The 13,482-nt window shown below is 41.2% G+C and overlaps 1 protein-coding gene across 15 annotated transcripts in view; it reads left to right on the top strand.

Annotated features, from left to right (window-relative positions):
• The window catches only part of DTNA (dystrobrevin alpha), a 317,537-nt gene that overhangs the window by 251,805 nt on the left and 52,250 nt on the right, over positions 1-13,482 (top strand). For 9 of the 15 annotated variants that reach the window (XM_055559506.1, XM_055559505.1, XM_055559509.1 and 6 more), the window contains 2 exons: positions 1,158-1,235; positions 1,785-1,877. The exons of 5 other annotated variants lie outside the window; for them this stretch is intronic. In XM_055559506.1, the coding sequence (XP_055415481.1) occupies positions 1,158-1,235; positions 1,785-1,877 (171 nt within the window). The remainder of the gene's footprint in view (positions 1-1,157; positions 1,236-1,784; positions 1,878-13,482) is intronic. One more of the 15 variants, XM_055559515.1, reaches the window with a different exon arrangement.

The following is a 13,482-nucleotide window of genomic DNA, read 5'->3' as shown; positions in this document are numbered from 1 at the left end:
CCAGTATTCTTGCCTGGAAAATTCCTTGGACAGAGGAGCCTGGTGGGCTACAGTCCATGGGGTCGCAAAGAATCGGACACGATTGAGCAGCTAACACTTTCGCTTTCACAGTTTCATGTTACATTAAGAAACTTTGGAAAAGTTGGAGAAGTTTGTGGTAAAAAATCCAAAAATTTCTATCCAAGTAATTAAACACTTGGTATTCAAACAGTCACACAGTTAATTTTTTTATTCTCCATGAAGGGAGAAAGGGATAGTTATAAGTACATCAGTGTTGCAGGGCAAATTCTTAGCCTACAAAAGAACAAACTCTCTTTAAGCATATTACAAGCACAATTATAATACTAAGAATCAATATATTTCTCGATGAAGCATGCATATTCATTATAGTAAATCTTGGGTGACTTTGGCTTGGCCACACGTTATTAGTTATTATTTATATTTCTATGTATTCTTTAATAAAACTACATTAAGCTGTCATAAAATTACCAATTAAATGAATGTTCTTCCTAGTAAATATAAAATAATAAGAATTTGCTCTTGGTGGGCCTCTCTTCACCAGTTATAGACACAAAGTGTATGAATATATATATTTATAAGGCTCAAAGGTTTATTTCTCTGTTTCTCTGCAAGTTTTCCTTGTAGTTTCACAGCCAAGGTCAGGTGATTTGTGCCTGAAGTAGGAAAACACTTTTAATATGACACCAATCTTTAACTAGGTAATTTTCAATTCTCTGTTCAATACAGACAATCAAAGAATAGAGAGCAGGCTGCAGAAGTCAGCTTCTTGTGTGAGGTCTGAAGGCTGGCAGGACTTTGTGAACTACTCCACTGTACACAGATAGTCTGTGAGGAATGCTGAATGAATGAATGGTCACTGTGTCTAGGCATATGCAATCTATTTGTTAGGCAAATAGCAGAGGTCAAATCTGGGATCATAGTGGGGCTTGTGTAATTGTAATTACAGTTCTCAGGCCAGGTTGCTACTTCTAGCCCAACTCTGAGGAAATTTAAAAACATCTTGAACTTTTCAAAGTAATGAAAGAGCTGTCCAAACGGAGCTTGGATGTAGTCTTGGGAGTTTTTGTTGCCAGTTTCTGTTCTCGAATGCACTGCCGTGTTTACGCTCTTCTTGGCTTTCCCATCTTATTAACCAGCTCTCCTCCCAAGGACAGTGAAGTCGAGCAGAGCAAACTGCTGGCTAGGGCTGCTCCAGCTTTGCTGAAGGGCAAAGGGTAAGTTAAAGCCAGAGTGTGCTGGAAATTAACTGAACTAAAAATGCAGATTTCTTGTGTCAAAGATGCTTTGTGTTTGAAAGACCATCTTTGATTTAGCCAAAGCAGCTTCATCATAACCCCATTAACAGCACCAAGTAGTTATTTTGAGTAGACACATCTGTGTTGTTACTTGCTTTCCCTGATTTCCTTGTTAAAATGACTAAGCTTCAGATTTGATCTTCTAAAATATAATCTTTGCTTACAACCTATTTCAGTGTATTTACTGTACAGATGAATTTCTTGGACTTAGTGGTTTGAAGAATGCAGATCTGCATTCTTAAAAGTGACTTGACCTAAGTGGAAGTCTTTTTTTAAGTGAGTGAAATGGCACTGTGAATTTCATTCCTTGGATTTTGCTTGTGTTTTTTCATAGAACATCGCTTAGTTTTCCTTTACCTGCTTGGTCTTCTAAATGCCCTTACTACCACAGACTCACTCCTGCCTGCCCCACTTATTTCTGTCTACCTCTCCTAACAACATCCTTTCTTTCCTCCTGCCCTGTTTCAGGATAAAGTACAGCCTGAATGTGGCAGACAGGCTAGCTGATGAACATGTTCTCATCGGGTTGTATGTCAACATGCTCCGGAACAACCCATCATGGTTAGTGCAGGTTTGGCTGCTTGACTGTCCTGAGAGAGGGGAACAGTCTGATATCTTGACAAGCAGTCTCAGCAAGGGGCAAAGTCACTGGATGGCAGAGGTGTCACTAAAGTATTTTTTTAACCAATTCAATTAAAATATCTTGTGATATTACTTTGGACACTGCCCATTAATGTACCATAGAATTCACATTTTTGCTAATATCTTAGCTAAAGGACAAGTTGTGTAAATGGGTGCTGTGCTAAATATTAGCATCTAGGGAAGTATAGGACTCTAGGTCCCTCTGGTCAATTCTGTGTTATATGTGCCATATCAAATTACTGCACAATGGTGATGCAAGAATTTGTCTTATTCCGAGGACTTGTGTGTTTCTGCCAATTTGGAGAACAATGCTCCATTCTCTTAGATAGATGTGGAAAAGAAATAGGATGAGATCATACCATGGAAATCATTTCCTGAACAATGATAACATTGGAAGAAATTGTCTTTCAACTCTTCTCTTACAAATGTTTCAGAGTACTCATCCTGATAGATGCAAAGCTTACTTTCAAATGTGTTATATGTGCGAATTCAGATAAGTATTAGAATAATGGCATTCCTAGAGTTTTCCCTTTCTATTTTAGTTGTGACATAGGAGATTCCTGCCATTGGTGCAAGTTAGGTAATAATAAATGTACATTTTCAATTTGAATGGAAATAAATGGACACACTGTATAAATATCCTATGTTTCATCCTAGTTTAGACAACTGTTTTACAAACATGCTTTGCAAACCAGTTCTTTATAAGTATTTGATTTTATTTAATAACCCTAATATAATTTCTCTGAACTAAGAGCCTATGGATTTGTTTGCAGTCATAACTATTTAGGGGTTAAATTTACTCTAAAATTGATTCCCTTTCTTCTACTGTGTCACAGAAAACATCCTTGAAACATTTGGCATCACTCTCACCACTTGGTATTGTTAACCACTTATTTGTTTCTAGAACTTTCCTCTCTTGACTGCTTCTGATGCCTTAGAAATATTTTTTGAAAGATTACCACATGAGTTTAAGTGATACATTGAACATTTATTTGTTTTAATAGTTATATATTTATCTTCAGATCAGATCAGATCAGTTGCTCAGTCGTGTCTGACTCTTTGCGACCCCATGAATCGCAGCATGCCAGGCCTTCCTGTCCATCACCAACTCCCAGAGTTTACTGAGACTCACGTCCATCGAGTCAGTGATGCCATCCAGCCATCTCATCCTCTGTCGTCCCCTTCTCCTCTTGCCCCCAATCCCTCCCAGCATCAGAGTCTTTTCCAATGAGTCAACTCTTCACATGAGGTGGCCAAAGTATTGGAGTTTCAGCTTTAGCATCATTCCTTGCAAAGAAATCCCAGGGCCGATCTCCTTCAGAATGGACTGGTTGGATCTCCTTGCAGTCCAAGGGACTCTCAAGAGTCTTCTCCAACACCACAGTTCAAAAGCATCAATTCTTCGGCGCTCAGCTTTCTTCACAGTCCAACTCTCACATCCATACATGACTATGGAAAAACCATAGCCTTGACTAGACAAACCTTTGTTGGCAAAGTAATGTCTGTGCTTTTCAATATGCTATCTAGGTTGGTCATAACTTTTCTTCCAAGCAGTAAGCATCTTTTAATTTCATGGCTGCAGTCACCATCTGCAGTGATTTGGGAGCCCAGAAAAATAAAGTCTGACACTGTTTCCACTGTTTACCCATCTATTTCCCATGAAGTGATGGGACCAGATGCCATGATCTTCGTTTTCTGAATGTTGAGCTTTAAGTCAACTTTTTTACTCTCCACTTTCACTTTCATCAAGAGGCTTTTTTAGTTCCTCTTCACTTTCTGCCATAAGGGTGGTGTCATCTGCATATCTGAGGTTATTGATATTTCTCATGGCAATCTTGATTCCAACTGTGTTTCTTCCAGCCCAGCGTTTCTCATGATGTACTCTGCATATAAGTTAAATAAACAGGGTGACAATATACAGCCTTGACGAACTCCTTTTCCTATTTGGAACCAGTCTGTTGTTCCATGTCCAGTTCTAACTGTTGCTTCCTGACCTGCATACACATTTCTCAAGAGGCAGATCAGGTGGTCTGGTATTCCCATCTCTTTCAGAATTTTCCACAGTTGATTGTGATCCACACAATCAAAGGCTTTGGCATAGTCAATAAAGCAGAAATTGATGCTTTTCTGGAACTCTCTTGCTTGTTCCATGATCCAGCGGATGTTGGCCATTTGATCTTTGGTTCCTCTGCCTTTTCTAAAACCAGCTTGAACATCAGGAACATATTTATCTTAATTTGTATTTAATATTCATATGTGTGTGTATATATATATATATAAAATCAGCATATTGGTTTAATTTTATACTATATCCTTCTGTTTTGGGAGATAAAGATGCACTCTTCAGCTAAACCCATCTCTTTGTTCAAATTTTCCCAGTTGTAGATCAAACAGTTACTTTTCTTTCTTACGTCTATCTCTGCCTCCCAAAACTACAGTGGAAAGAGTAATGGTTTTCATCTTACTCCCAATGAATTTGGACCACCCCCAGTGTTATACAGTAGCTGAAACAACAGAACTAAATGCTTAAATTACCTCCCCCAAAAAAATCTGTGTTGGGAATCTTCAAAGCAAGATATAGTAAAGAGCCAATCATGTCTGAAGGCAATGCCGAGATCTCACACATGTCCTCCCCCAAAATTCTAAATACATTCCAATTATTTCTACAGCTCTTCTTTGACCTTTTCTTAATTAAAGTTGTAACAGAGAAATCTCCGAAGAGGAGAGCACAGAGTTTGACACTCCCAGCCCTTTTCCCTCCTCCAGTGGTTAATCATATTGACTTGATGGCCACTTAAGACCATAAACCTGTCTCAGCAGAGACACCTTACATGGACTTGATGAAAGCTAGATGTGATTTGTATTTTGAAAACAAAGCAGAATTTAAGGCTGATCAATGAAGCTGACTCCATTTTAATAGCTCCTACTCTCCATAATTCTCATCCCTGTTTTCCATCCTTAAAAAATTCCAGCTTCTCTTTTCTCATTTTCCCCCTCCCTTTCCTTTATTGTAATTAATTGCTAATGATCCCCCACACCTGCCAGGATTCTGTAAGTGATGAAGTGATCTCTCCTCTCCTTTATTATCATCATAGCTATGATGCTTTACTGTCATTCAACTATAGTGAGATCTAGAATGATGGTAACCACAGGAGTTACTTTTCTTTAAGTATATGAAGCATATGATTGTGTTTTTATTTTGTTTTTGTTTTTTATTATTTTTATTGGAGTATAATTGCTTTACAATGTTGTATTAGTTTCTACTCTACAGCAAAGTGAATCAGCTATACATGCATCCCCTCTTTTTTAATTTCCTTCCCATTTAGGTCAGACAGAGCATTGAGTTGAATTCCCTGTGCTATATAGTAGGTTCTCATTAATTATCTATTTTATGAAATTGAAAGTGTTAGTTGCTCAGTCATGTCCAACCCTTTGCAACCCCATGAACTATAGCCCACCAGGCTCCTCTGTCCATGGAATTCCCCAAGCAAGAATATTTGAGTGGGTTGCCATGCCCTTCTCCATGGGATCCTTCCCACCCAAGGATCAACCCAGGCCTTCCGCATTACAGGTAGATTCTTTACCTTCTGAGCCACCAGGGAAGTAGACAGTATCAGCAGTGTATATATGTCAAGCCCAAGAGCTACCGTTTTTTAAAGCATTTGCCTCGCAATAAGCATTGTGTTTAAAACTTTATTTACATAATTTCCCCTGGTCCTTAAATAAGCCTGTAGAGTAAATACTCTCATCCCCATTTTATCAATTGGTAAAGGTACCACTTCGGAGAGTCTACATGATTATCTCACAGACACAAATCCACTACACAGTGGGGCAGGGATTTCTACCTTCATCTACTTGATCCCCAGCTCATAACCACTATGCTACATTGCCTTTTATAAAGCCTATATAAATGCATGCTCTCCAGAAAGCTCTTTTAGACACTCCACACTGTATCCACCACATCTCTATTTACTAAAATTGTATATCCTACTATATTATTTTTATTTCATTTTAAGAGATATTTTGAGCATATACTAGTAAAAGGAATTGTTAACAAATTATCATTTATGTATTTAGTTCTGCACATTGTGATTTCTCATTTCAATTATAAGCTTCAAAAGGACTAAACTTTTCAGTCTCTTGGACCTCATGACAACAGCCAAAATATCAATAATAAATTTTACATTTATGAAGTGCTTAAAAATTACAAAGCCCTTTCCCACATATTATTTCATCTGCTTGTCAAAGCCCATAAGTTTTGATATTATTATTTCCATCTCACTGATAAGCAGATGCCAGTTCCAAGACATCAAGAGACTTATCCAAGGTCACTTGCCAGCAAGGTCTTCTAATACTGACAAAATAATTCATTTTCTACCTCATTCCTCAGTCTTCCTGTCTGTGCATCCTTCATGAGATGGTCTATAAACAGGAATCTAATAGTTGTTCTTGATTAAAAGGTATGTTTTTGTGATTATCCATATATGCTGCTAATTCACTCTGGGTGAGGGCATTTTCCCCTATATCTATTCTCCCCTGTATCTACTTAACATAATGGGAAACTGACTCATTTGTAAACAGTCTGCTGCTAAATTCAAGGTATACTTTTGTGTCCTTGCTGGTTCTGATGTCAGATAAGCCAAACAAATAAACTGCAGCTCAAGGGAGAATTCCTGCTGTCTTCCTAAGTGATGTTTTAAAAACCTTAGTGGTTTTCAAGCACCTTCTTCAGAGGTGGAGGAGGGGTCTCAGAGTCACACAGTGAGGGCTTTTTCTGGCCTCCCCTAAAGCTTCCCCAGGCTTGCTGGTGGTTTATAGGACAATGGTGGCAGGCACGCCAAGGGATATAGGAAACCGGTCCAGACCTTATAACTCTAACCATAATTATAAACCTTGGTGCTTACCAGTCAGACGTTTCTGGTGTGTTTCTATCAACTCTGAAAAGACGGGCTTCCCCTGTGGCTCAGAGGTAGAGAATCCACCTGTAATGCAAGAGCCGCAGGAGACATGGGTTCAATCCCTGGGCCAGGATGAACCCCTGGAGGAGGGCACGGCAACCCACTCCAGTATTCTTGCCCAGAGAATCCCATGGACAGAGGAACCTGGTGGGCTACAGCCCATGGGGTCTCAAAGAGTTGGACACAACTGAAGCAACTTAGCACGCGCTTGAAGGAAGGAGGCGGCACAGTGTAGGCCACCGTCTATACTCTACCGTCTATACTCTACCGTCTATACTCTGATGGCATGGTCCATTGCTGTCACTTCGTCAGGGCCCTGATCTCATATCTTGCTGCTGCTACTGCTAAGTCACTTCAGTCGTGTCCGACTCTGTGCGACCCCATAGACGGCAGCCCACCAGGCTCCCCCGTCCCTGGGATTCTCCAGGCAAGAACACTGGAGTGGGCTGCCATTTCCTCCTCCAATGCATGACAGTGAAAAGTGAAAGTGAAGTCGCTCAGTCATGTCTGACCCGTAGCGACCCCATGGACTGCAGCCTTCCAGGCTCCTCCATCCATGGGATTTTCCAGGCAAGAGTACTGGAGTGGGGTGCCATTGCCTTCTCCGATCTCATATAACTAGGTTAAAATTTGTCCTGCTTATTGTTTTTCTCAAGTAGAAGAAATTGGACATTTTGACGCCTATTTCCGGGTTTCACATATCAGGTCTAAGTAGTCACTGGCTCACTTGCTCCCTTTTTTTTTTTTTTTTTTTGGAGCACCATACAGTTTGTGGGATCTTAGTTCCCCAAGCAGGGATTGAACCCATGCTCCCTGCAGTGAAAATACAAAGTCCTAACCACTGGGCCGCCAGGAAATTCCCTTGCCTCCTTTAATAGATTGATATGACACTTAAGTCCACAGCCCAGACCACTCCCCAGGGCTGTAGGTTTGTGTGTGGTCTAACCTGAGCCTACCCCGCTCCCAGCCTCAGCTCCCTCAGGGTTTTCCCGCTCAACCACAATACTTATTAGTCACATCAGTTTTGGATCAGTTCCTTGAAAATACTCCTAAAACTGCCTCAATGACCATGATACTAGCTTTTCCCTATGCCTAGAACATTCTTCCCCATTTTCCTCCTGCCCTTTCCTTCCACACACATGAACTTTCTCCTTCTCTGACTTCCAAATACTGATTAAAGGTATCTACCTCCTCAGGTAGGTCTCCCACATTAGTCTGATCATGGGGTACTGCGTATTTCATTCTTGTCATAACTGTAATCATTCATTGCTTGGTTGGTTGGTTCACTACCTACCTTCCACTTACAGGGCAGACCTTCTCAGACTCATTCACCACCATCTCTGTGGCATCCGCACAGTGCCTGGCATACCATAGATGCCCAGTAAAGGCCCACTGGGGTTGGAGACTATTGATAGTACTATAGACTTAAAATTTCCTCTCACTCCAAACAAAATTTGTGACGAGTCCTCAGGAAAAAAATTCTTACTATAAAAATACTTTCTGCTATTAAAAAAAAAATCACCTATTATAAATTAGCCCTGAAATAAGTATAAGAGTATAAAGTAGGTTGTTGTGGTCACAGCAAACTGTGGAAAATTCATAAAGAGATGGGAACACCAGACCACCTGACCTGCCTTCTGTGAAATCTGTATGCAGGTCAAGAAGCAACAGTTAGAAATGTGCATGGAACAACAGATTGGTTCCAAATCTGGAAAGGAGCACATCAAGGCTGTATATTGTCACCCTGCTTATTTAACTTATATGCAGAGTACATCATGCGAAATGCCGGGATGGATGAAACACAAGCTGGAATCAAGATTGCTGGGAGAAATATCAATAACATCAAATATGCAGATGACACCACCCTTATGGCAGAAAGCAAAGAACTAAAGAGCTTCTTGATGAAAGTGAGAGGAGAGTGAAAAAGTTGGCTTAAAGCTCAACATTCAGAAAACGAAGATCATGGCATCTGGTCCCATCACTTCATGGCAAATAGATGGGAAAACAATGGAAACAGTGAGAGACTTTATTTTGTTGAGCTCCAAAATCACTGCAGATGGTGACTGCAGCCATGAAATTAAAAGACTCTTGTTCCTTGGAAGAAAAGTTAAGACCAACCTAGACAGCATAGACATTACTTTCTCGACAAAGGTCCGTTTAGTCAAAGCTATGGTTTTTCCATAGTCATGTATGGATGTGAGAGTTGGACTATAAAGAAAGCTGAGCACTGAAGAACTGATGTTTTTGAACTGTGGTATTGGAGAAGACTCTTGAAAGTCTCTTGGACTGCAAGGAGATCCAACCAGTCCATAAAGGAAATCAGTCCTGAATATTCATTGGAAGGACTGATGCTGAAGCTGAAACTCCAATACTTTGGCCACCTGATGTGAAGAACTGACTCACTGGAAAAGACTCTAATGCTGGGAAAGATTGAAGGCAGGAGGAGAAGGGGATGACAGAAGATGAGATGGTTGGATGGCATCACTGACTCGATGGACATGAGTTTGAGCAAGCTCCAGAAGTTGGTGATGGACAGGGAAGCCTGGTGTGCTGCAGTCCATGGTGTCACAAAGAGATGGGCACAACTGAGCAACTAAACTGAACTGATAAACTAGGTGAAAAGTCAAGTGTTAAACTTGACTTAGGTAGAGGAGATAAATGTGGATGAAGATCATCAGCAGCAATTCACTGATGTGGCAAAAGCAACTAATAAGAATCAAAAAATAATTAAAGTGATACTGGGAAAAAATAAATTTTTAATGTCCTCTGATCTTTTCAACTTTGTGCTAGTTCACTATGGCTAATAAAACAAAATACCACAGACTGTGTGATTTGAACAACAGTTTATTTTCTTACGGTTCTGGAGGATGAAAGTTCAAGATGATAGAGCCGGCAGCGCCATTTCTTCTAAGGCCTCTCTCCTTGGCCTGCAGATGGCTGTCATCTTTCCGTGTCCCCATAGAGCACGTTTTCTCTGAGCATGTACATCCCTGGTATCTCTTACTCTTCTCATAAGGACTCCAGTCCTATTGGATTACGTCCCACCCTTAGGACCTCAGTTCAGTTCAGTTCAGTCGCTCAGTCGTGTCCGACTCTTTGTGACCCGATGAATCACAGCACGCCAGGCCTCCCTGTCCATCACCAACTCCAGAGCTCACCCAAACTCATGTCCATCAAGTCGGTGATGCCATCCAGCCATCTCATCCTCTGTCATCCCCTTCTCCTCCTGCCCCCAATCCCTTCCATCATCAGGGTCTTTTCCAATGAGTCAACTCTTCGCATGAGGTGGCCAAAGTACTGGAGTTTCAGCTTTAGAATCAGTCCTTCCAATGAACACCCAGGACTGATCTCTTTTAGGATGGACTGGTTGGATCTCCTTGCAGTCCAAGAGACTCTCAAGAGTCTTCTCCAACACCACAGTTCAAAAGCATCAATTCTTCGGCGCTCAGCCTTCTTCACAGTCCAACTCTCACATCCATACATGACCACAGGAAAAACCATAGCCTTGACTAGATGAACCTTTGTTGGCAAAGTAATGTCTCTGCTTTTCAATATGCTATCTAGGTTGGTCATAACTTTCCTTCCAAGCAGTAAGCATCTTTTAATTTCATGGCTGCAGTCACCATCTGCAGTGATTTGGGAGCCCAGAAAAATAAAGTCTGACACTGTTTCCACTGTTTCCCCATCTATTTCCCATGAAGTAATGGGACCAGATGCCATGATCTTCATTTTCTGAATGTTGAGCTTTAAGCCAACTTTTTCACTCTCCTCTTTCACTTTCATCAAGAGGCTTTTGAGTTCCTCTTCACTTTCTGCCATAAGGGTGGTGTCATCTGCATATCTGAGGTTATTGATATTTCTCATGGCAATCTTGATTCCAGCTTGTGCTTCCTCCAGCCCAGCGTTTCTCATGATGTATTCTGCATATAAGTTAAATAAGCAGGGTGACAATATACAGCCCTGATGTACTCCTTTTCCTATTTGGAACCGGTCTGTTGTTCCATGTCCAGTTCTAACTGCTGCTTCCTAACCTGCATACAGGTTTTTAAAGAGGCAGGTCAGGTGGTCTGGTATTCCCATCTCTTGAAGAATTTTCCACAGTTTATTGTGATCCACACAGTCTAAGGCTTTGGCATAGTCAATAAAGCAAAAATAGATGTTTTTCTGGAACTCTCTTGCTTTTTCAATGTTCCAGTGGATGTTGGCAATTTGATCTTTGATTCCTCTGCCTTATCTAAAACCAGCTTGAACATCTGGAAGTTCACAGTTCACGCATTGCTGAAGCCTGGCTTGGAGAACTTTGAGCATTACTTTATTAGCATGTGTTGCTACTGCTACTGCTGCTAAGTCGCTTCAGTCGTGTCCGACTCTGTGCGACCCCATAGATGGCAGCCCAACAGGCTCCCCCGTCTCTGGGATTCTCCAGGCAAGAACACTGGAGTGGGTTGCCATTTCCTTCTCCAATGCATGAAAGTGAAAAGTGAAAGCGAAGTCACTCAGTCGTGTCTGACTCTTAGCGACCCCATGGACTGCAGCCTAGTAGGCTCCTCCACCCATGGGATTTTCTAGGCAAGAGTACTGGAGTGGGGTGCCATTGCCTTCTCCATTGTGTGGTAGTTTGAGCATTCCTTGGCATTGCCTTTCTTTGGGATTGGAATGAAAACTGACCTTTCCCAGTCCTGTGGCCACTGCTGAGTTTTCCAAATTTGCTGGCATATTGAGTGCAGCACTTTCACAGCATCATCTTGCAGGATTTGAAATAGCTCAACTGGAATTCCATCACCTCCAATAGCTTTGTTCATAGTGATGCTTTATAAGGCCCATTTGACTTCACATTCCAGGATGTCTGGCTCTAGGTGAGTGAGCACACCATTGTGATTATCTGGATCTTGAAGATATTTTCTGTACAGTTCTTCTGTATATTCTTGCCACCTCTTAATATCTTCTGCATCTGTTAGGTCCATACCATTTCTGTCCTTTTTTGAGCCCATCTTTGCATGAAATGTTCCCTTGGTATCCCTAATTTTCTTGAGGAGATCTGTAGTCTTTCCCATTCTGTTGTTTTCCTCTATTTCTTTGCATTGATTGCTGAGGAAGGCTTTCTTATCTCTCCTTGCTATTCTTTGAAACTGTGCATTCAGGTGCTTATATCTTTCCTTTTCTCCTTTGCTTTTCACTTCTCTTCTTTTCACAGCTATTTGTAAGGCCTCCTCAGACAGCCGTTTTGCTTTTTTGCATTTCTTTTCCATGCATTTCTTTTCCCTGTCTCCTGTACAATTTTCCATTTCTTTTCTCAGTATTTTCTTGTTGCCTGTCTCCTGTACAATGTCACAAACCTCCGTCCATAGTTCATCAGGCACTCTATCTATCAGATCTAGTCCCTTAAATCTATTTCTCACTTCCACTATATAATCATAAGGGATTTGATTTAGGTCATACCTGAATGGTCTAGTGGCTTTCTCCACTTTCTTCCATTTAAGTCTGAATTTGGGAATAAGGAATTCATGATCTGAGCCACAGTCAGTTCCTGGTCTTGTTTTTGCTGACTGTATAGAGCTTCTCCATCTTTGGCTGCAAAGAATATAATCAATCTGATTTCGGTGTTGACCTTCTGGTGATGTCCATGTGTAGAGTCTTCTCTTGTGTATTACCACTGTGTTCTCTTGGCAAAACTCTATTAGCCTTTGCCCTGCTTCATTCTGTACTCCAAGGTCAAATTTGCCTGTTACTCCAGGTGTTTCTTGACTTCCTACTTTTGCATTCCAGTCCCCTATAATGAAAAGGACATCTTTTTGGGGTGTTAGTTCTAAAAGGTCTTGTAGGTCTTCATAGAACCATTCGACTTCAGCTTCTTCAGCATTACTGGTTGTGGCATAGGCTTGGATTACTGTGAATTTGAATGGTTTGCCTTGGAAACGAGCAGAGATCATTCTCTCATTTTTGAGATTGCATCCAAGTACTGCATTTTGGACTCTTTTGTTGACCATGATGGCTACTCCATTTCCTCTAAGGGATTCCTGCCCACAGTAGTAGATATAATGGTCATCTGAGTTAAATTCACCCAATCCAGTCCATTGTAGTTCGCTGATTCCTAGAATGTCGATGTTCACTCTTGCCATCTCCTATTTGACCACTTCCAATTTGCCTTGTTTCATGGACCTGACATTCCAGGTTCCTATGCAATATTGCTCTTTACAGCATTGGACCTTGCTTCTATCACCAGTCACATCCACAACTGGGTATTGTTTTTGCTTTGGCTCCATCCCTTCATTCTTTCTGGAGTTATTTCTCCACTGATCTCCAGTAGCATATTGGGTGCCTACTGACCTGGGGAGTTCCTCTTTCAGTACCCTATCATTTTGCCTTTTCATACTGTTCATGGGGTTCTCAAGGCAAGAATACTGAAGTGGTTTGCCATTCCCTTCTCCAGTGGACCACATTCTGTCAGACCTCTCCACCGTGACCCTCCCGTCTTGGGTGGCCCCACAGGGCATGGCTTACTTTCATTGAGTTAGACAAGGCTGTGGCCAATGTGATTAGATTGACTAGTTTTCTGTGATTATGGT

The sequence above is a fragment of the Bubalus kerabau genome, chromosome 21 (assembly GCF_029407905.1).
Source record: "Bubalus kerabau isolate K-KA32 ecotype Philippines breed swamp buffalo chromosome 21, PCC_UOA_SB_1v2, whole genome shotgun sequence".
Taxonomy (NCBI): Eukaryota; Metazoa; Chordata; class Mammalia; order Artiodactyla; family Bovidae; genus Bubalus; species Bubalus kerabau.
The sequence above is the reverse complement of the archived record's forward strand: the minus strand, read 5'-3'. Positions and strand labels throughout refer to the sequence as shown.